The 27,689-nt window shown below is 34.0% G+C and overlaps 1 protein-coding gene across 1 annotated transcript in view; it reads left to right on the plus strand.

Moving 5' to 3' along the window:
* Top2b (DNA topoisomerase II beta) overlaps positions 1-27,689 on the plus strand; it is a 61,574-nt gene that overhangs the window by 13,550 nt on the left and 20,335 nt on the right. The window contains exons 2-22 of the mRNA XM_034498163.2: positions 2,733-2,888; positions 4,064-4,154; positions 5,456-5,519; positions 6,677-6,822; positions 7,833-7,930; positions 8,520-8,732; positions 12,175-12,348; positions 14,608-14,709; positions 14,793-14,930; positions 16,659-16,797; positions 18,781-18,938; positions 19,080-19,205; positions 20,633-20,743; positions 20,837-20,942; positions 21,873-21,982; positions 22,266-22,358; positions 22,446-22,560; positions 24,008-24,129; positions 24,334-24,482; positions 24,958-25,189; positions 27,071-27,205. Coding sequence (XP_034354054.1) covers positions 2,733-2,888; positions 4,064-4,154; positions 5,456-5,519; positions 6,677-6,822; positions 7,833-7,930; positions 8,520-8,732; positions 12,175-12,348; positions 14,608-14,709; positions 14,793-14,930; positions 16,659-16,797; positions 18,781-18,938; positions 19,080-19,205; positions 20,633-20,743; positions 20,837-20,942; positions 21,873-21,982; positions 22,266-22,358; positions 22,446-22,560; positions 24,008-24,129; positions 24,334-24,482; positions 24,958-25,189; positions 27,071-27,205 — 2,778 coding nt within the window. The remainder of the gene's footprint in view (positions 1-2,732; positions 2,889-4,063; positions 4,155-5,455; positions 5,520-6,676; positions 6,823-7,832; positions 7,931-8,519; positions 8,733-12,174; positions 12,349-14,607; positions 14,710-14,792; positions 14,931-16,658; positions 16,798-18,780; positions 18,939-19,079; positions 19,206-20,632; positions 20,744-20,836; positions 20,943-21,872; positions 21,983-22,265; positions 22,359-22,445; positions 22,561-24,007; positions 24,130-24,333; positions 24,483-24,957; positions 25,190-27,070; positions 27,206-27,689) is intronic.

Genomic DNA, 27,689 nt, shown 5'->3' on the forward strand with positions numbered 1-27,689 from the left:
TTTGTGCTTCTTCTTTTCTTTGTGTTGCTTTCTCTCAGGGTTAGCTTTTCTTAGCAGTCTGGTTCTAGTCTGGGTAGTTTCTCCAGCTAGTTAGTCCATTTAGAGAGTGAGGAGACATTTCTAATCATTTCTAGGGGTGTAACCTCACTGAAGAGCTTTGTGTATATCTTTATTTAGGAACAGTCTGGACAACTCCTCTGCCCTACTGTATCGCTCACACACTGTAATAAGCCATGGTGCTAGAGCTCCACCTAATGTCTATCCCTAGAACTACAGACTCTGGGTCCTGGACCAAATCATTTTGATATCCTTTGTTCTCAGTTTAGCTACTGATGCCAGTGCTTGCTTAGGTTCAAGAAAGACAGCAAACAGTCCCTGTAGTAGCACTTCTACTTTTCCTCTGGAGGCCGCCAAGGGAAAGAAGTTACATTTCCTCCCAGTTCTGCCTTGCTGAGAAGGGTCCAGGGCTTGGATGAGGTTTTGTGGTTTTCACCCAAGAGACAAGACCTCTTAAGCAGTTTCTGGATTTCTTAACAAATATAGGCGGTTCAGGTATTACAGTTTAGTCTATGTTTCCATATGGAAGGGGGTTTGGAGTTTCCTAACCTTCAATCTTGTTGACATTATACTATGTGTTCTGATTTTTAAGGTCTCAGCAAAGATGACAGTTCTTTGAACTTGTTAGGGATATGGTAGATTCTCACCTTCTCTTTTTCTCTTAGAGCCATTTGGTAGTACGCAGAAGGGGAGGGGAGGTGGTAACCATTTGTTAAGAAGGTGCAGGTATGTGGTTAAATTGTTGAAAATGTCTTGAGGCAGGGCTCTATTCCTGCTGTTCATCTCCAGATGCCAATGCAATTTAGCAAAAACTCCTAAGGCAAATTTTGAAATCTAAATTAGGTAGACACTAACTTCAGGTTGACTTAATCTTGAAAATATTTTTATTTTGATGTTTGTTTTAGAGTAATAAACTTAATGGAAAAAGTTCTTTTTTTCCATGTGCTTGTTATAGGTTTGCAACCTTTATGCCAATAGTCACATATACTTTAAGAAGCCTTTCTAAGTTATTGGCAGAAACATTATCTTCCTTTGAATTGGTAGGTCTCAGAATTTAAAGTAGAGACTGATTTTAGTGATTATGATCTTTGTGCTAACTATTCTGAGAGCCTGTATAGGTTATTACTTCTCTCTTTGCTGTGATAAAATACCTGAGGAAATAACTTGCAGAGGACAGAGACTAGCATTGGAGGGTCCAGTTCAGTTGATTACAACAATTTGTTTTATGTTGTAAAACAATGGACTCCCAAAATGGTAGCTGCAGCTGCATGAGAGTGTTCACAGCTGGGAGAAGTTAGTTAGAGCTAGGACAAGATGGGGCGACTCTGACTGTGGGACCAGGGCACACTGTGAGCTTGTCATATTATGCTGGTGATCTCGTTTTCTCCCTTTAGTCTGTTTACTTTACATAAGCTGCTCACAGTCAGGGTAGCTTTTTTTCCATTTTTGTTAAACTGTTCCTGAAACATTCTTACAAATACATCCACAAGTTTTGTCTCCTAGGTTATTCTACATCCCATCAAATTGACAATCCCACCACAGTGCCCATTTTAAAAATACTTTATTTCTATAAATGTTTTAATAGCAGAGAATATTATTAGTAATTTGGGAACTTGTACTTTAAAAATATAGTTAATCTTTCTGGCCATTTAGTTTATCATCAAACTCTTGACAGAAATAGAATATGAAAACCTTGTGGAATAATTATTTTCTTTTGTACAAAGCATTTTAAAGTGAATTTGCACAATTAATGGATAAGTGTATAAATAAAAAAGAATATGACTATAGCAAAATCAGTAAAATTAGTATTCAAAACATTATTAAATGCCATTAATATATATAAAACTCATGTTCTTCAGAAATTAGTTAATATTTGCTTTGCTTTGTTTTTCTTTTGGTATGTTTTGCTTTGTTTTTCTAAGGTTTTTCTTATTACAAGTCTTTTTTTGATACTTTTGTTTAGATTACTTAAAAGGCATACATTTTTATTTTTCAACATACATAATGACATTTTAAAACATGGTGTTATGTTTATGTTAAGAAACTGAAAATAAGCCATCCTAATTTTTTATATTAATAAGATGCCGTCTTAGCATTGGTGAACCTAGAAGGAAATGCACTGTTGCTGTGAGGAAGAGAGAGAGTCTTTAGACTTTAGAAGTTTGATTTGGTTCTTGCTGTTGTAGGAATGGTTACCATTACCATTACTTAGCTCTGTATTCTTGGAATGAATCTATAGATGCTTTAGTATTGGGTTGTCCTGAACCGAAATTGGCATGATCTACTAAGATGATCAACTTGAGGACTTTCTAGCCATGATAATCTTGGCCATATTGTATTTATTAACTACATATATTATTTTGTGTGACCCTCAAAGCCATTCAGTTTTTATTCTGATTCTGTAACCTGACTGCAATGTGAATGAATTCTTTGGGAAATCTTGAGGAACACAAAACATTACCTCGTTATCTTAGAGAGGTGGGGTCTGCTCTACTAATTGTAATTATTATAAGGCTGTCCAAGTGCTATTAGTAGGTAACAGTGGTCTCTAGGACTTGGACATTAGTGAGACTGAAAGATGGATCCCATGTCATGTTCCATACACATTTTTGTTTGCCCCCTGGTTTAGGATATTTAAATTTGATTTTTTGGTTAATTTAGACTCTTTTTATCAGAACAATGCTGCAAAAAAGGAAGAGTTGGAAACAGCAAACAAAAATGATTCTTCCAAGAAGTTGTCTGTTGAGAGAGTGTACCAGAAGAAGACCCAACTGGAGCATATTCTCCTTCGTCCTGATACATACATTGGGTCAGTGGAACCATTGACACAGGTAACTACTTGATAAAATAATTGAAATTAGGGGATATGCATATCTTCTTTTTAAATATTTAATGAAGTTATAGTTATATAGTTTGTAAGTTTGTGACTTCATGTCTGTCTGTAACCATGATTAAGAAGGAGAGAGGAGCTAAGGATATAGCTCAGAATGCTCAGGGCTCTGGGCCTGAAACTCATACCAAAAGCAAAACAAAGCAAAGCAAAGTGAAACAAACAAAAACAAAACAAAACCAACCCTGAGAGAGACCTAGGAGAAATGGAAGAAGTTCAACATAGTGTGTGCTGCGGTTTACTTTATTAGTGGTACCTTCGAGAACTGATTTCTTTATGCTTACTGTGGCCTTGGCTTACATATATTATCTGCTTGATTCAACAGTTTAGGGAAGTCCAAAGTTGGGCTTTTATTGTTTTACTTTGCTATTTTTTTCTATAGAATAAACATAAATTATGCAGTGAAAGTAGAAAGTAAATTGATGTTTTCCATAATTTTAAACATTATGTAGCTGTTATTTCTAGTGATTCATAGTTCTTACAGAAAACAGAAATTTCTAGGTCTTAGGAATTTGATTTGGGGTCCCCATCTGCTGTAAAATGGTTAGAATTAGGACTCCTAACCTCTACTTTATGAAACTGGCAGAGAAACTGAAGTCAGAGGTGTTTTGTTGGACATTGGGGATTGAGCCCAGGGCCTTATACATGGCTCAGCACGAACTGTTACTGAGTTACAGCCTTATGTTAAAGCTAACCTTATGTATGAATAAAATACAAGCAATGCAAACTTGAACAACTTTTCAGTTGTAGTTAATTAAGTTCATTGTGAGACTACTGAACTTGACTCCAGCTTTACTTTAAATGCCTGTTTTAAATAGAGTAACTGACAATTTGGATTTTGGGTTTTTGTTTGTTTGTTTGTTTGTATTTGATTTTGTTTTGTTTTGTTCGTTTGTTTGAGACTGGGTTTTACTTTGTAGTTCTGACTAACATTGTCAGCCCAGATTGACCTCAAATTGTGGCAGTTCTCTTTCCTCAGCTTTCTCTGAGTGTGAGATTATAGATTATATTATTGTATCACAATAACTTGTTGACAATGTGGATTTGCTATGTAAAAATGAAGTTAGGAATTTATGTTATAAAACTGTTTTTGAATCATTCATTCTCTTACTACAGTTAATGTGGGTGTATGATGAAGATGTAGGGATGAACTGCAGAGAGGTTACCTTTGTTCCGGGCTTATACAAGATCTTTGATGAAATTTTGGGTGAGTCCTTACTTAGGATGTAATGCATGTATTTCTGTCAGTGTATTGGCCGTGTACATATCAAGCAAGTCTTGCAGTATAATTTTATAAAGTGTTTTGCTGGTTTTTATTTTAATATATACGCAAATATATAAAATACCAATCATTTATAATATATACAGTAATATTAACATAAATAATATTAATAATTAATAAATATGTATATCAAATGTATTCGTCAGAAAAATTGATATGCAGCTATAATGGTTTTTTATTTCTTTGTTTCCTAGTGTTTTCCTGGTGTTTTTCATGTGTGAAGTTAGTATGTTGCAGTCATAATTCTATAGAAAGCCTGTACTCATGTGTGCCCTCATCTGGGTTTTATTAGCATCATGGTTATTTGGGAAGCATATTACCCAGGGAGACTGCAAGGCCTTATCTTGGCAGATTGTGTGAATCGGAGGTTGCACGTGTAAATGTAGTTTTCTCACCCACTTATTAGGTGTTTCTGTTGGACAACTTACTTTAGTAGCCTCTGCTTCCTGCCCAATCCAATTACAATTAATACAATTACAGTCAAGTAGCTATGCCAACTGACTCAGGCAATGCTTACACTTTGTAAATGCTTTTAGCCTTGAACTTTCTAGAAATTCTCTGCTCACCTCACTAATATAGTTTGAGGTTTCTTAGACTGATTTTGCCGATTTTTGAGCTTCTTCCTCTAAGTCCTTCAGAAAAGTGCTGCAGTAAACCCAGTTATCCTTTGCATTTGTGTTGGCCTCTACTATTTTAGGCCTATTACATGGTCTTTTAATCTGAAAACTGAGGGTCTTTGTAAGTTTTTGAGATACTAATTATACAAAGAAAAGTATTTTTATATGTGTTTAAGATTTAGAATTTTGAATCATAAGGGCATTAAAGACTTACGTTAAAAAATAGTTTAAAAAACTAGTTTAATTTGCATTTAAAATCATTAGTTTATTCAAGGAGACTAAGACAAGGTAACTATTTGTCACTAAGATATAAAGTGAACCATATGTTTTAATTTTAAGTAGATTTAGATATTTTTGTTCTTTTTTTAAGTTTGTGTGTATGTGTGTGTGCATACGTTTTTGTGTGTTTGTTGTAACATAATAATTTGGAATTACTAAGTAAAACTTAGTCTAATTTAGCAAACAACATTTTTATAGTTGAAGTTAATAGTGATCAGGTGTTAACATTTGTAGATATTGCTGCTAAGTTGGGATGTACATAGAGTTGTGTCCATAAGTTGACATGATCCTGTATGCTGTAACACTCACTATGATGTTTTAATCTTGTAGTTAATGCTGCTGACAACAAGCAGAGAGACAAGAACATGACCTGTATTAAGGTTTCTATTGATCCGTAAGTATATTTCAAGATTAATTTCTTTTATGTTAAGTTGTTTTATTCAGGTAATCCCCATTTCATGACCAAATGTGTATATGTGTATATGTGGTTCTACTGCTTTGTTGTCTTCCTGCTGCTTTGGACTTGGCTATTTTCTTTCTCTTCTGTCCATTATGTCCATTTTCCTCAGAGAGTACTTGCTTGACCATTTTTTTTTCCTGATATTGTTGGTTTCATTTAGCTGTTAAGAGAATTTATCTATCTTTTATTATTTTTCTTTTCTCAGGGTTTAAAGTATTCAGGATGTTAGTGCTATTCTGGGCTTATTCTGAGATAAATTTATTTTTCTTGTCTAGAATTTGGCTCTTTTCCATTTATATTACCTAGTTAAAAAATTGAATACTGCTGGGCATTTTAGAGTGCCTGCCACATGTTTGGCTAGTTAGCTTTTTAAGGCAATTTTTAGTATTCAGTTTGAATCTGTGTCTCTGAAAATCTTACTCATATACAAGTGAATGCTTATCTCACTTCTCAAAGCAAGATAGTAGGTGAAATTTTTTATCTAAGCTACTACCTTAATCAAGGGTCTGTTGCTAATGAGTGGCCTCCGTCCAGTACCATTCATGGTAGAAACTAATGGTTTTATGATAGAAAATTTCTATAGTTTAGAATAGGAAATATTTGTATATTTAAAAACTATTAAAGTTAATTTATGACAGTGATTTGCAGCATACAAAATATAAGTTGAGAATGGGATACATTTTAGGCTCTTGTGCCTTTTTTGTGTATATTGTATAGCTCTAACAGACGATTGGGGCATTAAAATGGCATAGTCACTGGCTATGTTTGCTCTGCCAAAATGCTCCAGAGAGAGAGAATCATGCCTAATGGCTTCTTTTAAAACTGTGTCTCCTTCTTACTCTTGTCTTGGAGATGGAGAAAGGTTTATTCTAAGAAATGTTGTGGTCATATCTTGCAGATCTTACTGATCCTAACATGAGTTATGTCTCTAATAACAGAAGTACATGTTTTTGCCAAGTTATGCCATTATTTCCAGTTGACACTGACTTACATCTTATTGTAACCATTCAAGTTTATTTTACAGTTCAATACTTTTTTTGTAAATTAGCATATTTAATTTTAAGTTTTAAATTTTGCTTATGTATTTGCAGTGAATCTAATATTATAAGCATTTGGAATAATGGGAAAGGCATTCCAGTAGTAGAACACAAAGTAGAGAAAGTTTATGTTCCTGCTTTAATTTTTGGACAGCTTTTAACATCGAGTAATTATGATGATGATGAGAAAAAAGTTACAGGTAAAGTCTGAATGGAATTTCGATTGATAAGTATCACTTTTCTTAACATAGAATTACTAAGTTTCTATTTCTTAAAACATCTCAGGTAAAGTTTCATTGTGAGAAAATCCTCTTTAAAGTTAATATTTTTTTAAAATCTATTATCTTTTTGAATTATATAGTTTTAATAGTATCATCTTAAAAGTTGGATAATATGCAGACTTTAGAATAAAATTTCGGGAATTAAAAAAAATTTCTGGAATTCTAACCTAACTGACAGTTTGGGTTTTGATTTAGATAATAATCGTATGGTACCTGACTGTTATATACACATGTATTCTTCAAATTTTAATTATTTTATTCTCTGTGTATGGGTATTTTTCCAACATGTATGTTTGTGCACCATGTGTGTGTCTGGTTCCTGCAGAGGCCAGACGAGCTTGTCAGTTGTCCTGGAACTGGACTTTCAGATAGTTATGAGCTTCTGTATGGGTGCTGGGAACTGAACCTGAATGCTCTTAATGACTGAGCCATCACTGTATCTCTTGCTAAAGAGCTTTTGATAATAAAAGAATTTAACTCTTTTCCTTAAGTAGATCAAGAGAGACAAAAGGACTATGTATATAAGGAACTTTGGAAAAATATTTTGCCTCAATAGGTTAATAGCTTCTTTTAAGCCCAGAGATCCAAGAAGTTGATATAAATGAGGTGGCTTTGTTAGAGAATTTAGATTTCATACTCACATAGACTTACTGTGTTATAAGATACTAGACTTATTTTTCTTAAATCATGAATGTAATCACAAATGCTTTAATGATACTATATTGTATATTATATAGTATCTATATTATATTACTAAATTCTAATATTTTTAATATGAAAATGTTAAACATAGGACTATTCAGTCAGTACTTGAGAAAATGCTACAACAAATAAAACTGTTTTATGTCAGACTTGCTCTATGATAGGTAAGTTAATATACTTCCATTAATAACTCTAACTAAAATTTTTATATTTAACTTGTTTTACAGGAGGCCGTAATGGTTATGGTGCAAAACTTTGTAATATTTTTAGTACAAAGTTTACAGTAGAAACAGCTTGCAAAGAATACAAACATAGTTTTAAGCAGGTATGAAAAAGACATGCCCATTTTTTTATTTCTTAAAAAGTATTTTATTGTTTTGCTTAGATAATAGAAGTTTAAGTATAACTTTTTGTGTTTGATTAAAAGTATTAAGCAAGTTGCCAAAGAGAAGGTAGAATGTCGAGAAAATTTTATATAGCCTCTTTATCATTCTTTTAAGGCAGGATGCTTTATTTGGCAGATGAAACCACTTAAGCATGCTGGGAAAATCCCTCCCTGAGTCATGAGGTTCATATGTAAGAAATGTTGGCAGGCCTTTGAATTTTACGTATGCTAAAATCATTTTGTCAGATAAACATGTCTGTTTACTTTTATAAAAATTCATGGGCATGTTGAATGTGAAAGATGCATCACTGTCTTTGTATAAAAGCTGTGCAGTTTATTTTCATTTCCAGCCTCATGTAATTTTAAAATTTATAATTTTTGACTTTAATATTAATCAGTTTCAAGGTGTTTTGTTGTGAGGTTCAAAAATAAAAATGTTGTGGTAAATGAATGTTTTTTTGAGCTGATTCTTTGTGTTATGAAAGTTAGAAGCATTAAAGAAATACTTGTGTATATTTTCTTTTTAAAGACATGGATGAATAATATGATGAAGACTTCTGAAGCCAAAATTAAACATTTTGATGGTGAAGATTATACATGCATAACATTCCAGCCAGATCTATCCAAGTTTAAGATGGAAAAACTTGACAAGGACATTGTGGCCCTCATGACTAGAAGAGCATATGATTTAGCTGGTTCATGTAAAGGGGTCAAGGTCATGTTTAATGGGAAGAAGTTGCCTGTAAGTGTTTCGGGAAAATAATTTAATAGTGTTCTTATTTTGTAGACTGCAGATAGTTGCATTTTGCTTTTTAAATCTTGTCGGATCTTATTTAACTGGTGTGTTTAAATGATTAGTATTTTAACATGATTATTGATTTATTTGATCAGTTATCTTGCTAGCTAATTTATTTCTGTCCTTTGATCATTCAATAAATTAATCTATTTCATATTATCCTTTGAAAATCTTTTTAGTAATTTCCATAGGGTTGTGGTAACATTTCATTTACTATTTCACATATAACTAAGAGAATTCATAAGTCTGTAACCCCAGGTCCCCTCTTTCACTCCTTGTGTCATGTGTATGTATGTATGTGTGCCATGCTGTGAATTTGAAGGTCAGAGGATATTTCAGCTGTTGGTCCTCACCTTCCAGCTTGTTTGATACAGGTTCCTTTGTTGTCCTCACTGCTGCACTGTACAGCATGTGCCAGGCATGCTGGCCATCAGTTTATGGAGGCTCTCCTGCCTCTGCCCCAGTTTTGCTGTAGGAGCAATGGGATTGCAGATGTGTGCTGCTACGCCTGGCTTTATATCGGTTCTGGGGAATTTGATTCAGGACCTTCTGCTTTTACTACAAATGCTTTACTCACTGAATTGTCTCCCACGCCCAAGACATTTTGCCCTATTCATATAGGTTGTAGTCATCATACGGAGAAGAAAAGGAGGCAGAAGAAATAGTACAGTTTTTAGTTTCTGAGATATATACAGACATATGTGCTTGCAGATATATGTGTTTGTTGTTTGTTTGTTGCTGTCTTGTTTTGGTGGTATAGCCATGCTGTCCTAACTGATTTGTTTTGGTGGTATAGCCATGCTGTCCTAACTGACTTGTTTTGGTGGTATAGCCATGCTGTCCTAACTGACTTGTTTTGGTGGTATAGCCATGTTGTCCTGGCTGACTTGTTTTGGTGATATAGCCATGTTGTCCTGGCTGACCTGTGACTCCTAGGCTCAAGCAACCCTCCTGCCTCAGCTTCCTGAGAACTTGCAATTAATTACACACAGGTGCCATTTGTCTCAGTTTTAAGTTTTGATTTAATTTTACGTTTCTGCTTGAAGATTTTTTTTAACTTGTCTTGTGCAATACCTGGCAATATTTTTCCTGTTATTCTATGAGAAAGTCCTGATTTTTTTTCATGTCTTTCAAAGGATATTTTCAATAGAATTGTGGGTTGACAGTGATTTTTTTGTTAAGCATGTAAAGATGCTACTCAATTCTTTCTTGGCATGGGTTATGATTAGAAGTCTGCTGTGACGTGTTTCTCTTTGTTCTTCTCTTGTTAAGGTTAACACATTCCTTTTTCCTTTGTCATGAGGATTTTATACATCTAATATGTACTTGTGTATGCGATGACTTTGTGATTTCATTTATTCTGTGAGATGTCTTTGAGCATCTGGACTCTGTTGTTTCATTTTTTAAAAAAGAATTATGTATTTATTTTATGTATATGAGTGCTCTATCTGGATGTACACCTGCATGTCAGAAGAGGGTGTCAGATTACATTATAGATGGTTATGAGTTACCAAGTGGTTGCTGGGGATTGAATTCAGGACCTCTAGAAGAGCAGACAGTGCTCTTAACTGCTAAGCCATCTCTCCAGCCCCCTTGTGTTATTTAATTTCTGTTATGAATTTTGAAAGGTTTTAGGCATGATTGTGTCAACTTTCTGACCCATTCTTTCTCTTCCCTCTGGTACACAAAATATACTGACTTTACTACACTCCTCCAGGCTTGGGCTATTTTGTTCTGTTTCAGTTTGTTTAGTTTCTGTTCCTTGCCTTCAACTTTATTAGTTCTTTCTTCTTCTGATGATCCTGTCAGTAGCATTTCTTATGTTTTCTGTGCTTTTGAGTTTTAGCATTTTTATTTTCTTCTTTATTATTTGAATTCCATCTCTCTACTGAAGGGGTGTGCCTTTTCCACTAGAGACCATACCATACTAACAATAGTGATTCTAAGTGCCTGTTACATCTGAGATGTTTTGTTTTAAATTTGGATTTATTTTTATGTGTATTGACATAATACACATAAAATACAGTCTTGTGCCTGTGTATATATTTGTACAACATGTGTGTTACTGATGGTTGTGAGCATTTATATGGTCTGGGAATTGAACCTGGGCTGTCTGTCCTCTGGGAGAGCAGAAGTGCTCCTAACAAACGAGCAATCTATCCAGCTCCATGTGAGCTGTTTCTGATAATTATTTTATTTTCAATTTTTAAGGTTTAGTTTGGTATTCCTGAAAGTATTCATGGAGGACTTTGTGTATAGTGTCAGACACTGGGGTAAATGGGCTTTGTTATTGGCCTTATGTTAATCTCTCCAAGTATTTGAAGTTTGTTTCTTTCTAGTTTTCATTGTTTGTGTCTTCCAGCTTCTTGGTAGAGATGGTTTGTGTCTTGTGCTTTGTTGCTATTAGAGGCTTATTAGTCTGGGGGTAGCATGCAAGAGAGGAGTTCTTTAACACCTGATTAAATCTCTGTCTTGAATTACACATTGAGTCTATTCTGTACAGGTTGGTTTTAGAGTGCACACACATGTCTTTCCATGAGTAGAGATTTTTCATTTGCTCTTAAGTCTTTTTCTTAGCCATGACAGCTTTCCACCAGTGTCCTCCTTAGTCTGCTTCTTGAGTTCCACTGACCTATAGAATAGGACAGGCCCTGCTCCTTGTTTCCCTTTTGTAAGAGAATGGAGGCTGGGTGGATTGTTCACTGGCTGCTGCTGTCTTCTCCTAGCCAGCACATGGCAAGTGTATCTTCTCTTGATCCATCCTGTTCTTTTCATGTGAAGGCTTGATGCAGTCCCTGGACAGAAAACTTGCTTGGATAGGAGCCTTGCCCAACCATGCCCAGAAGTTGCCCATGTTTGGATTCTTCCAGTACTGATTAGCTACAGCATCTAGTTTAAGGTGTTACCATCTTCTTAAACTTCTACTCTGGTTAAGCAAATACTGATATTCTGTGATTTTCTTTAGCATGCATCTCTCTACCTACTTCAGAATAGCCGTTATTTCACTCTAAGTTGGTTTGGGGGGTGGTGTGTGTGTGTGAAAATTTGTTAATTTATTTGGTTATCTGTTTTCCATAAGGTATAAGATGTCTTTTGCTTTAATTTTTCTCATGTTTGAACTCGTACTGGAGAGTTAACATTTGTCATTTACAAAACCCAATTTTCTGAAAAACTATATAATTTACCTAAATAGACATGTTTTCTCATCTTTATCAAGCACATGCACAAATGAATGCTCTAAGAACAGAGGGCAAGAACAGAATGCTTGATAGCTTGCATCGTGGGTGAAAGCTGCTGTAAATGAGAATGGAAGTAAGAGCAGTAACTGATGACATGTTTTTATGCTGTTGACCCATGAGTAATTGTTCATTGTTTTATAAATTAATAGGTAAATGGATTTCGCAGCTATGTAGACCTTTATGTGAAAGACAAATTGGACGAAACTGGGGTAGCTCTCAAAGTTATTCATGAGCTTGCAAATGAAAGATGGGATGTTTGTCTAACCTTGAGTGAGAAAGGTTTCCAGCAGATCAGCTTTGTGAATAGTATTGCAACTACCAAAGTAAGTGTCCAGATTGTTCTTGTTTTCCAAGTCATTGGTAAACAGTGCTTTAAACAATAAAATAAATAAAAACAACAAAAATATCTGGCTTTGTTATATTAAAATTGACTCATCAAAATGTAAGTTATTTTTATCAAATAACTGTATTCAAAATATTTAAATGATTGAGAAGTTAGTGTAGGTAGTGCTTATTATTGAACATGTTTTATGAAATTTAGATTGGTAAGATTCACTATTTTGTATTCTGAGTTTTGAGTGTCGTAGACAATAATAGGGAATGAACTCCTTGAGGAGTCGGCTGTGGGACATGTTATTTGCCATTTTAAGGAGCCTAAGCCTTCTGTAGGTTTTGGATTTCAAAGCCACACAAAGTTCTTCTTACTTAAAAGCATTTATTGGCGGTGGGTGTGATCTAGTAGTAGAGTGCTCACTTAGCATGTCTGATGCTCTGACTTTAAACCAGACTCTGCAAAATGAATGAATGAGTGATTGAGTTGAGAGGATTATTCACTGATGATAATAAAGTAGTGAGTAATGCAAGCAAATACTATCGACTAGTTTAAAGCAGTGATTTGTGACTCTTGTTTAAGGTTTGTTTTGTAATGTTTTATCATTTTTTTCTTTTCTTCCTTTTTTTTCTTAATAATATAGCATCCCCAATCTTTTTCTTGGATAACAGAAATTTATCCCAGTGTTGATTTTATTCTGTTGCACAGGGACTTAAAGCTTTATTTTTTAAAAAGTTTAACCTTTTGATTTAAAGGTTTTACTTTTTTCTCTCATTTCTCTCAGGAACTAGAGATAATTCCTTCTAAAAGATAGACACTTTTAGGTTGTTACTATGTGTACTACCATAATGCCACTGGGAGCCTGTTTTTCCTGACTTTCTTTTCCACCACCTATGGCATGTGGCTTTGTTTCCTATCCTCAAATGCTATTGCATTTCTATAACTCAACTCTAAGTTCTAGGGAGAGGAAAATGGTACCCAAATTGCCATTTTTGGTCAGGAATATAATAGTTTTCCTAGAAGAACCACCCAGGCAGTAGCTGCTAAAATCTCATTGGTTAGAATTGAGTAACATGGTTTGTTTCTTTTTTTAAAGAAACAAACAAACAAACAAACAAACAAACAAAAAAACAAAAAACTGGGGATGGGGAAGGGTTGATTTTGCATAAAACCAGAAATACCCTAAGCACTGATGTTCGGAAATATCAGGTTAAAGAACACAGTAGTATTGGGAAAGAGGGCGGTATTGCTGAAGAAGGTTAGGAACTTCTCTTTCCCTGTATCTTATCTTATACGTGTCGTCCATTTGGCTTTTTATAAATTCTTTCTTTGTTGTTGTTATTTTTCTTTTTAAATCAAAAATGGATTTTTTTCTTACCTAATATTATGATTACAATTTCTCCTCCTCCATCTCCTCCCAGATCCTCTCACTTCCCCTTTTGCCATAATCCACAACCCTTTCTCCCTCTAAAAAATAAAGATAAAATAAAATATGATAAAAACGAACAAACAGAATAGAATGAAACAAATTGGAAAAATAGCTGAAGAAAAGCACAAGAAACATAGATAGATGTAGAGACACACATTCACACATAGAGAATTCCATAAAAAACACAAAATTGTAAATCAAAATATATTTGCAAAAGACCTTTAAGGTAAAAACAAAAAAGAAGAACCTCCAAAAATGCAATTGATTTTGTTTTGTGTTGGCCATTATTACTGGGCATGGGGCCTACTCTAAGAGTAGTTTCTATATCTAGTGAGGCACTCTTGGGAAAACTCTTTTTATTAATAATAAACTGCTAAAGGAAAGTGAAATCTAAATATGTTCTTGAGTTTTGTGAACCATCTTATCAAATTGTTAAATCTGAGTGGAACATAGGATGTCTCTGGTTATACAGCTACAAAGGTAGCGCAGAGGAATTTGAAAGTTGAAGGCAATCCTGAGGGACTGAGTCATTAATCACTATGTGGTACCTGTGCCAGCTCTGACTGGTGCCACTTACATTGTTGAACATTCCCTTGGTGCACAGATAATCTGAGAACTGGTCTTGAGTACCAGAAAACACTGTATATGTGGTATGAGATGTGGAGTGAGGAGAATGAGAGAAGATAACTTGTTGCCACTGTGATCAAAAGGATCCTTTTAGATCCTCACTATCATTTTCAGTCTCATACTCCTTTAGAAAGTAATTAATACTGTACTACCAAATTGATGGATATTTTGGGTTCTGTACTCTCTTCTCTGCAGGGTGGACGGCATGTGGATTACGTAGTAGATCAAGTTGTTGGTAAACTGATTGAAGTAGTTAAGAAAAAGAACAAAGCTGGTGTATCAGTGAAACCATTTCAAGTAAGTGATGCTTTTATATGTTCTGCTATATTACCACATCCTGCCTGTTTTAATGTTGACCATTTTTATTGTATCTTTCACAGGTTAAAAACCATATATGGGTTTTTATTAATTGTCTTATTGAAAATCCAACCTTTGATTCTCAAACTAAGGAAAACATGACTCTGCAGCCCAAAAGTTTTGGGTCCAAATGCCAACTGTCAGAAAAATTTTTTAAAGCAGTAAGTTAAACTTGTGTTATTTTTTTTTTTAGAACTATTGAGAACAGAGTAAATGTTTTTTCTTTAAATTTTATTTTATTTGCGACTAAATTTTCTCTTTTATTATAGTAACGGTGGTCATAGGCATGCTTATACTTTGAGCTAATACATTTGATTCTGCTAATTTTAAAAGTGTAGAACACATTGTTTCACTAAACTATTAACTGTTTTGTCAAGTACCGTAGTAGGGAATTACATAACTGTGTTAGTTTTGAGTTGGCTATTGCAAAGGCTCAGTTTTCCACTGGCAGACATGCAGGGCCTCACATCCTTCTCTTTTCACCTTTCTACTCTTTGGTTCAAATTATTCTACATGTACACACATATACACACAAAGATATATATGTACATATACATGTATATATGTATGAATGTATAGGATAACCTATACAAAATTTAGCATTTTCTATATTATTACAAATTGAATTTGAATTTGCACATTATTTAAAATTATTCTAAAATGAGGGCACAAGTAAACAATAAATCTTGACGTTATAACAGAATTTTATAGCAATGGGCTATATATATTGTATTGGCTTCTTGTAACCTGTTGCACACCGCTCAGGATTTCATTTGGCTTCCTTGTTAGTAGTACCACCAGTTAAACATTTAGTAAGTATCTGTGAGGCTCCTTTAAAGTTGTTTGGCAGTGGGAGTGGAATCATGTGATCAGCTAGCCAAAGTTATCTTCATTATGTCCATCTGTCCATATGTGTGTCTGTGTGTCGTTACCCCTGCCTTCTCTGCCCCCTCTCCTTTCAAAGTTTATAGTATGGTGGGGGAAATAGAGTACAGTTGTCATGGAGAATATGTTTTTTTAAATCCCAATATTAGGTTTTCAAAGGTAGGGTATAAGAAGCAAAAGCAAATTTGCTTCTTAGGTTCTTACTTTGCAACCTGTAGAATATTTATAATGAATTCTGAGCTCACATTACATTATAGCTGTCTGTCATAACAGTTGTTCCTACAGAGTGATTTGGCTGTAGACACTGTATTGTTTTATTTAGATGAGTCAAGTCTAGATTTGGCACAGGTTACTTTTTTCCCCCCATTAAACTGGCTAGAAAACTATTGTACCTAAAAACCCACGTCACTAAAGATGATTTAGAAAAGATTTAAGAAATGGAAATGAACATACTGAGCTCTATTAGGGAAACAGTTTGTCATCTTATCACACACCAATTCATTCCAAATCATAAACAATGTGTTAGATGACGTCTCTGTTAGCAGAGTAAGGTTTTTGCATGGGTTTCTGAGTTATCTTAAAGTGATTTTCATAATCAGTATTTTTTTTTCTCATAGGATTTTAGGCTTCACATTTTAAAAGTGAGGGTATTAGAGATGTTAATGTCTGGATTTTTCAATCAGTAAATTAATGGGTCGTTAAGCTTTTGTGATGTTAACTTGTAATCAGAGTCTTACTAGAACCTTCATATTCATGAAATGTACAGGATTTTTCTCATGTTTGTCTTAGTACTGTAGATCATTGTATATATAGTTGCCTGAGTTAGTTTGACTAGCTATAATACAGTTTTGTCATTCAGTAAAAATTTACTAGAATGCTTTATAATCATTATAATTTTGTCTTCAAACTGCCTGGAGTCTAGCTGTCATAGACAACTGTATAAATTTTAGGTGAACTTATAGCTATTTTATATACTGATGACCTTTGATTTCTTTTTTTTTAAGGCCTCTAATTGTGGCATTGTAGAAAGCATATTGAACTGGGTGAAATTTAAGGCTCAGACTCAGCTGAATAAGAAGTGTTCATCAGTAAAGTACAGTAAAATCAAAGGCATTCCAAAACTGGATGATGCCAATGATGCTGGTAAGAGTCAAATCAAGTTTAAGATTTTAAGTTTAACCTTTATTTAGTTATGGAAAACTTTCATTTATACTCTGATTTTCTGTGACAAGTATAATTGAAATTGCTTCATGCAGGCTTAGGAGGGTGCTTCTGTGGGTAAGAGTGCTAGTAGTATAAGCATTGAGGACCTAAGTTTGAATCCCTAGCACCCATGTACAAAGCTGGGCATGGCTGTCTGTGCCTTTAACCCTAACACTGTAAGACAGGGGTTGAGTAGAGAGAGATGCAAGCGCATTCTGAGAGCTTGCTGGCCAATCAGCCTCACTAAAACAGCGAGCTTCTGGTTCAGCAAAAGGTTCTGTCTCAAGGTTATTAATCAGATAAAGAGCAATAGAGGACAACAGCTAATGTCCTGCTGTGGCCTCTGCATGAGTACATAAATACATACATGCACCATACATACATACATACATACACCATACATACATACATACATACATACACCATACATACATACATACATGCACCATACATACATACACCATACATACATACATACATACACCATACATACACCATACATACATACATACACCATACATACATACATACATACACCATACATACATACACCATACATACATACATACACCATACATACATACACCATACATACATACATACATACACCATACATACATACATACACCATACATACATACATACACCATACATACATACATACATACACCATACATACATACACCATACATACATACACCATACATACATACATACACCATACATACATACATACATACACCATACATACATACATACATACACCATACATACATACATACATACACCATACATACATACATACATACACCATACATACATACATACACCATACATACATACATACATACATACACCATACATACATACATACATACACCATACATACATACACCATACATACATACATACATGCACCATACATACATACACCATACATACATACATACATACACCATACATACACCATACATACATACATACACCATACATACATACATACATACACCATACATACATACACCATACATACATACATACACCATACATACATACACCATACATACATACATACATACACCATACATACATACATACACCATACATACATACATACACCATACATACATACATACATACACCATACATACATACACCATACATACATACACCATACATACATACATACACCATACATACATACATACATAAACCATACATACATACATACATACACCATACATACATACATACATACACCATACATACATACATACATACACCATACATACATACATACACCATACATACATACATACATACATACACCATACATACATACATACATACACCATACATACATACACCATACATACATACATACATACACCATACATACATACACCATACATACATACATACATACACCATACATACATACATACACCATACATACATACATACATACACCATACATACATACATACATACACCATACATACATACACCATACATACATACATACATACATACATACATACATATACCATACATACATACACCATACATACATACATACACCATACATACATACACCATACATACATACATACATACATACACCATACATACATACATACATACATACACCATACATACATAGAGAAAAAAGGAAGGAAGAACAGAAGGGAGAAATTGCTTCATGTACTATTTATTACTATCTTAAGAGGTGGAAATTCAGTACAATATATTTAAAATTTACAGTTTACAGTTACAAATTATACTTTACCATTTAAACTTCATTAAGCATAATATAAAGTGACTGATAGCCTTCCATTATCATTGTTGTGATAATTTTTCTGTCTACATTTTTCTTAGTGAAATAAGGAACTCAAAATATATTTAATTTAAAATATTTTTCAGGTGGCAAACATTCCCTGGAGTGTACATTAATATTAACAGAGGGGGACTCTGCTAAATCTCTAGCTGTATCTGGATTAGGTGTGATTGGGAGGGACAGATATGGAGTCTTCCCACTCAGGGGTAAAATTCTCAATGTACGAGAAGCATCTCATAAACAGGTTCGTATTCATTCCCACAGGTATCCATGACATTTCTAACATCTTGCTCAGATGAATTTTCAAATGTAGAGTCAGACTCATATATACTTTCATATAATTCAGCAATTTAAAAATAATTTCAATGTTTTTCTTTTTGTATAGATTATGGAAAATGCAGAAATAAACAATATTATTAAAATAGTTGGTTTGCAATACAAGAAAAGTTATGATGATGCAGAATCTCTGAAAACCTTACGTTATGGAAAGATTATGATTATGACTGATCAGGTTGGTCTGAAAGTTCATATCTTCAGATTGTGTTATTCATGTATATGTATATGTCTGCATGTTAGACTCAGGACAGACGTTTTACTGCTGAGCTACATTTCTAACCCTTAGACTGTGTTTTGGTAATTGTCTCAGGAAGGAGTATTGGTGAAAGTGCTTGTGTGCTTCTAGAGGACACATTATTGTATGGAAACCTGCACATGAAGCTCTTTTTATATTACTTAATTTTTGGCAGTTATTAATCTTATTGGTTATTTTTAAATATTCTTGAAATGCAGCAAGTAGGAAAAGAACAGGACACAGTCTTGTATCACAGTGATTAAGCCTTTGTGGGAATAGGAATGAAATGTTGGCATCTGTAAGAGAAAAACATTACTATTAGCACATGTTGGCCAAAGTTGAGATGAACAAAACCAATGAGGACTTTATCACAGCAGTAATCAAGAAAGAACTAGAATATTGACAAGGGAGAACTTTATATGTAACCAACAGTATCTCTCAAAATGTAGAAGCATTTGTGAAAAATTCACCAAAAAAGCTGCAATATAGTTTTAAGCAGAATTTTTGCAGCTTTCATGTCATGAGAAGATGTAAATACCTGTATCCAATGGTCTTATGTTGTGGGAGATATTTAAAAACAGATGCTCCCAATCTGGCTTTTCTTAATCAGCCGCCATGTTCTCGACTAGCCTAGGCCTGTGGCCACGCTGCAGACTTACCGCCTCTGCTCAGCTCGGGCAGTCCGCTCAGGTGGCCAGAGACACTGGCCCTGCCACTCACGAGATGCCAGCGTAGGAGATGGCTCTGCCAATCTTCCACGCTGTCTCTACAAGGCTGAGCATTGCCCAGACCATCCTGCCATCCACACAGGCCCGGTAGGAAAATGAGACTCTAATGCTTAAACATTAATCAAAGGCTTTATATGTTTGGTAATGCTCAATAACAATATGCCCACACAATTAGAGGTGTAACCCAATACCCAACCTAGATATACCAACTACCTTTGACTTCTAGAGACATGTGCACATCCGCTTCCATGTTCCCCTCTCTCTGGTGCCTCTCCCCTAGCTCCTTCTCTTCCTTCTCCTCTTCCTCTCTTACTCCTCTTCCTCTTCTTCCTCTTCCCACTTTAAGCTCCTCCTACACTCTTTCTCTTCCATTGCCCAGGGAAGTGGGCTTATAACCCTGTGTGAATTTTTCCTCCTTTAAACATTCTGGTACACCATACAACATGTATAATGATACCATAAGGACAGGTATATTCAGTCTGTTGTTAACTGAACTTGTAGATTAAGTGACAGTCATATAATCTATACTTTTTCATAAATACTTACCTACAATTTGAATGAAATTCTGCCTTGGAAAACTTGTTTAAAAGTAGTTATATTTTATAAAATTATGGGACTTTTTACTTTATATTTATTTAGGATCAAGATGGTTCTCACATCAAAGGCTTGCTAATCAATTTTATTCATCACAATTGGCCATCACTTTTGAAGCATGGTTTTCTTGAAGAATTTATTACTCCCATTGTAAAGGTACAATTTGTATTCTATTAATTTTGCACTGTTTTCTTAAGTGTTAGCAGAAGAACTAATTTTTTTCCTTCTTTCTTTTCTAATTAATTTAAGGCAAGCAAAAATAAGCAGGAACTTTCCTTTTATAGTATTCCTGAATTTGATGAGTGGAAAAAACACATAGAAAACCAGAAAGCCTGGAAAATAAAGTACTACAAAGGTTTGTAGCTTAACATTGAAGTTTATAAAGTGACTGCTTAGGTAATCTATTTTATGAGAGTAATAAAATACCATGAAAGCTTGTCTTTTAGATTTTAAAATCATCAGTTTATTGCCAACTGAAGGTTTTTTAATGGAAATTTTTGTAAAAAAAAAATTAAACTCTCACTAATAATAATAATAATAATAATAATAATAATAATAATAGTAGTAGTAGTAGTAGTAGTAGTAGTAGTAGTGTTATAGAATTTCTTCTTAGAACTTTAGAATTTTATCATATAAACACACACAAATATTGTGTAAGAATACAAGTACTTATTCATTTTAACAATCACTGTTTTATGCCACTTAGCTTTTCTTAGCTAAATGTTAATCTGAAATTGCTGTTAGACATTATAGTGTTTCAACTGTCACTACTTTAATGTGCATCTAACAAATACCCTTATTCTTTTTTAACATATTTAAAATCCAGCCAAATAAAATTTCTCAAGATTACATTAATGTGTTGTATATCTAATATTTTATATCAAGATCCAAATAGTTAATAATCTGATTTATGGGTCTCTTAAATCTCTGAATGTAACCTTTTCATATTTCATGCATATTTTCTCATTTTAGTTCATTAAAGAAACTTCTTTGTAAGTTTCTCACATCTTAAATTTTTCCCATTGGACTGCTTTGGTTTCATTTAATATGTAACAATTTCCTTTTTGCTTATTTTCTGTTACATGATACTTAAATCAAAATGTGATCATATTTGAGTTAGATTTGTTTGACAGAAACAATTAATATGTAGCATTGTATATTTAAGTCATGGTCTGTCTCAAGCTTGATCAATTAGTAACAATTTAATGACTTTTTCTATAAGTTATTCATCTGATGGTTTTGAACAGCCGTTATTTGTGACCCTGTTTTATATTAAATTATACAGGATTGGGTACCAGTACAGCTAAAGAAGCAAAGGAATATTTTGCTGATATGGAAAGACATCGCATTTTGTTCAGATATGCTGGACCTGAAGATGATGCTGCCATTACCTTGGTAATGTTGTGAATAAAAGAAAAATTTCTTTAGCTATTCCCTTTCTGCTGTACGTTTCCTTCTAGAGTTTTGTGTGAGAAGTCTTTCTTGAAAGTATAATACCTAAAGTAATGAATTTTGGTTTTATTATTTCTTTAATAAAAAGACTCAGCTCAAATATAAGTTTGATTAAAAGTTACTAGGAAAACAACTTTACTTCATTAGAGCTATTTACCATTTATAAATTCAAGTTTTATAATGAAATTTATTTTAATGTATGGCATTATTACTTGGACTTCTTCAGGCATTTAGTAAGAAGAAGATTGATGACAGAAAAGAATGGTTAACCAACTTTATGGAGGATCGGAGACAGCGTAGGCTTCATGGCCTACCAGAGGTTAGTCATGAAGGTGATCTGGGGAAAGAGGTGAGACTGAGAGTCATGCATCAAGAATGACAACATTACTATGTAACTTTCTCCTAGCAATTTTTATATGGTACAGCAACAAAGCATTTGACATACAATGATTTCATCAACAAGGAATTGATTCTCTTCTCAAACTCGGACAATGAGAGATCTATACCATCTCTTGTGGATGGTGAGTAATCAGAGTTTCTCATCTTTGCATGCTCTGTATGGTTGGTTTAATTATGTACTTTATGCTGCCTTTATGGGTCACTTTAAATTCTTATTTAATATACCAAAGTCTATAGTTCATTTAAAATTCTTATTTGAAATCTTAGAAAACCTGAAGAATTGATTCAAAGGGCTTAAAGCTTTTGAGGTAAGAGAGATGATGTTTTTACTATTTCTTTGAATTTTTCAGGAAAATATAAGGGCAATGTTTAAAGGTCTTTTCTTTCTTTTTTGTTATTCAGGTAATTTCAAAAATTGAAATTTCAAAAATTAAGTAAAATAGAACTTTGTCTAAATATTTATGAAAGACTTAAGTTTTAAAAGTGCCTTTATATCTCATTAATAAAACCCAATCTAAATAATTTATATAATTTATAAATAATCTAACTTGCAAAATTTAGAAAGTTTCTATTAGTGCTGATTTTCTTATTTGGAAAAACTCTAACCCCAATTATATAAGTCATAGCAAATTTGTTCATTTTTATGTTGCTTGGTTTCTCATTTAATTACAGTTCTATCCATCTATCATATCTAGCCTGAGATTCTGTTCCTTCTGTGAAATATTCCTTCAGTCTAAATTGGTCTCAGATACATGAACTTCTATGCTACTTCTTGTGTACCTCTTATTGTCTGAGCTAATTTTGTTTCCTCAGTTATATTATGAAATTTTCAGAGAAGTAGCCATATTTTATTATCTTCTTTTTTATATGCTCTGGCCTCACAACGATGGATGCAACTGTCAGCATATATGGATAAGGTTATTGCTGTGCTCATTGGTCTCATGCAAGAAGGAGAAAATAGCACATAATCATATGACTGAGGTTGTTAGACTCTTATGACTGAGGTTACTTAAGTTGCTTTCAGGACACTGAGACTGGTTTAGTAATTTGCTCATTCACATGGCATGAGTATGCAGATTACAAAGATTCTAAAGTCTACATGCATTCTTAACTACTACATAAACATTTGTAAGTGTTCCTGACTATAGATATGCTAGTAGAACCTATCAAGCTTTTGTTTGCTAATACTTACATTACTGCTGGCATAAGTCACATGAAATAGAGACTCTTGTGGAAGAGCTATGACACTTCTGGACAGTTCTTTAAGTCTAGGAGATCTTAATTGGCACTCTGTAAATGTCTTTCATTTTTTCCCTCCCAAACATATAATGTTGCCACTAATAGAGTTGATATTTTGAAGCATTTTATTTATAACATATAAAAATGACAGAAAAGAATGGTTAACAAACTTTATGGAGGATCGGAGACAGTGTAGGTTACATGGCCTACCAGAGATTAGTCATGAAGGTGATCTAGGGAAAGAGGTGAGACTGAGAGTCATGCAGTGATGGTATTTTAAAAATAGTTTAAAAACTATTTTAAAAGGATGGCTGTTCTTTTTAAAAACAGGCTTCAAGCCAGGTCAACGAAAAGTTTTGTTTACCTGTTTCAAGAGGAATGATAAACGTGAAGTTAAAGTCGCACAGCTGGCTGGATCTGTTGCTGAAATGTCTGCTTATCATCATGGAGAAGTAAGCATTAAAAATGGAGTCAACTGAGAACTGTAATTTGTGACATGCTAAATGATAATTACTTGTAATAGAGTAGTTTTCTTTGTATGAGGTCGTTGAAAATGTAATAGAATTTAGAGTTTTGGTTTCAATACAAACTGACGCAAATTTCTAAAAAACTTAGGCTATTAATCTTCTGCTTCTGTTTGTTTTTCTATTTTGTAGCAAGCATTAATGATGACTATTGTGAATTTGGCTCAGAATTTTGTGGGCAGTAACAACATTAACTTGCTTCAGCCCATTGGTCAGTTTGGAACTCGGCTTCATGGTGGCAAAGATGCTGCAAGCCCTCGTTATATTTTCACAATGTTAAGGTAAATGATTTTCTAACTTGCTGACATGACGTTCAGTTTAAAGTTTGTTATATCAAGTAAAAGTTTAGTAGAATTATAGTTGTGTAGAGAGAGAATCATTTAGTTTTTCTGTTCAGTGTGAGTAATTCAAACTATTTGATCATAAATAATTTGGCCTTAACGTTATGCATTCTTGGTAAAAATCAGTGCTAATAAAAACAAACTTTTATTCTGCACTTAATTTTACTCCTTAGACTGAAAATGGGTTAGGTATTTTATTCAGAATAATTGGAATGTCTTACAAAGTTTCAATATTAAAGCACTAAAGAAAGTAAGTAAATATCATAAAGACTCTTAATACTGGTTTGTGCTTGAGAGAAATATGCCTTTTGTACTAATGTTAGGTGAATTTTATTATATCTAGTCAAAATTAATAAAAGTAAGTCCTTATAAAGTTTCGTTTCTCAGAGCAATATTCTTCTGTTTCTTTTGTTAGCTCTCTGGCAAGACTACTTTTTCCAGCTGTGGATGATAACTTGCTTAAGTTCCTTTATGATGATAACCAACGTGTAGAGCCAGAGTGGTATATCCCCATAATCCCCATGGTTTTGATTAATGGTGCTGAGGGCATTGGGACTGGATGGGCTTGTAAACTGCCCAACTATGATGCTAGAGAAATTGTGAACAATGTCAGGCGGATGCTAGAAGGTTTGGATCCTCATCCCATGGTAAGTTTTTATGGCTTAGGTTATTTACATAAATAAAGGACAAAATTCATTTCTTTTAGAAAAATAATGGAGTCTTTTCATTTTAGAGCTGTTGTAGATATAGGATCCTATTAAGATATAAATTTATAATTGCTTACCTGAAACATAAATAAATGAGTCTGAAAATAAGTTTTATGGGGTAAAATTGTTTATTGAAATTTTAAAATACCTTGTACTTTAGGGTTTAAAATCTCTGAATTGTATAAAGAATGGTGTTCTTGGGACACTCACATGTTAAAGTATCAAGCTGTGAAAGTTTCTATATCATGACATATTATACACACACACACACACACACACACACACACACACATACACACACACACACACGCATACACACATATAGTACAGCAGAAGCCAGAAGAGGGCATTGAGTGCTTTCCCCTTTCACTGTCTTACTGCTTTGAGACCAGGTGTCTCACTGAACTGGACATGTCCATTTCAGCTAGGCTGGCAAGCCAATGAGCTCCTGGTATTCACTTGTTTTTTCATCTCTTTGCTGGGGTTCCTACTATATGTAGCCATGCCTTGCTTTTTATGTGGATACTGGGGATATGAACTTAGGTCCTGCATGCATCCACAGCAAAAATCTTATTAATTCCCAAGCTCCAAATTATTTTCTATGATAGTATTTTATTTAAGTTGTTTTAGATTCATTGGAGAATGATGAGCTAGTTATTCTATTAGTATATACTTTTTATATCCCTGGAATCACATGGCCCTGTAGTTAAGAGGTGAGTGAGAGTTAGGGTCTTTGTTTTCCAAAGTTAATATCTTGTCAGAAGAAGATATTAGGGCTTGAAATATATAATGATCAAAGATACTCAGTCAGATAATGTCCCCTCCTATATGTTGAACTTCTTAGTGATAGTGAAAAGTATAGATTTTTGAAGAGGAAATAATCTCTTGTGATTTGGTTAAGGATGAGTAAATTTATGTTGGTGAATAAAGTGGGGTTCTGAGTATGTGTCAGAGGTAGTAGATTTTTTTTTTGTTATCACAATGAAATGCCTAAGGCAGGTTAATATTTTGAGGGAAAGAGACTTACTTTACTTCATAATTCTGGGGTTTTGAGACCTAGAAGCCTCATCTAGTGCTGGCTTTTGGTGCTGTCAGAGTCCTCTGGTAGCACAAGGCTTCATATGGTGAGAAACAAGGAGGGTATGTGTGTGTGTGTACACACACGCACACTCACACACATACACACATGCCCTATCTTTCTGGCCTCACCTTTCTCCTTTCTCATGCAAAATTCTAGGATTCAGTCATGGGGCTTCACCTTTGTTTAATTCTAGCCATTTACGGAAGCCTTATTTCTAGAAATCCTCACTCAGATTTCTTACAGTGTTAACTATATTTTCACATGAAACCTTGGTAGAACATTCATGCTATTTAAATGTTAGCAGATAGTTATAAGCATTCAAAATCTTCAAACAGAGCATGGGAGAAAAGTAGTGACTCTGCAGGAAAGAAAAATCACTAGAATAAAATTAGAAAGTTCAGTTAGATCCAGACAAACTCTACAAGACATTCAGTGTGAAGCAAAAGGAAGTTGAATTTAAAGGATATTAAGCTAACATGAAAGGAATTTGGGAAGTAGACTGAAAAAGAGACTAATCTAGGAAGCCTGTGAAAAGTGTTGGGAAGATTAAGTGGTGTTCAGATTATATTAACAGAACCTATGAGTTCAAGATCAAGAAACGTAGTGAGCAACAAGTGAGGATGAGAAGCTTTAGCCATATTAACTTCCTGTATCAGTAGGCCATGTGCCAAGGGCTATTTAGAGGTGGTCCTGGCACTCAAGAGCAAAATCAAATCAAGTCATTTCTACTTTCCCGGTAGCTTCCAAACTATAAGAACTTCAAAGGCACCATCCAGGAACTTGGTCAGAACCAGTATGCTGTTAGTGGTGAGATATTTGTGGTGGACAGAAACACAGTAGAGATTACAGAACTTCCAGTTAGAACTTGGACACAGGTGAGTATAACCGAGTGAGAAGTTCATTGCTTTATTTTTTGTGGCACAAATAATTCACCTGTTTGTTTATTCTATGTCTATATAAAAGTTTGACTTCATATTTATTTTTTACCTTTATATTTGAATTTTGTATTGTGAATTTTCAAGTTTTTAAGTATATGTTAAAAAATAGTATGTTTTATATTAGCTTAGTGGTTCTCACTATGGGTCACATCTCCTGTGGAGCTGAACAACCCTTTCACAGAGGTGATCTAAGACCATTGGAACACAGATATTTATACTATGATCCATAATAGCAGCAACATTACAGTTATGAAGTAGCAACAAAATAACTTTATGAGTGGGGTTCAGTGCTGTATTATGAAGGTTGAGAACCATTACATTAGTTGGTACTTCTTTTAATTCACTTTTTAGAAAGTGATTGTGTGTTTGTGTACGTTTTAAAAACAAAAGGCATGGAATGAGAAATATTGTAGGCCAATGT

This window comes from Arvicanthis niloticus, chromosome 3, assembly GCF_011762505.2.
Source record: "Arvicanthis niloticus isolate mArvNil1 chromosome 3, mArvNil1.pat.X, whole genome shotgun sequence".
In the NCBI taxonomy this organism is placed as follows: Eukaryota; Metazoa; Chordata; class Mammalia; order Rodentia; family Muridae; genus Arvicanthis; species Arvicanthis niloticus.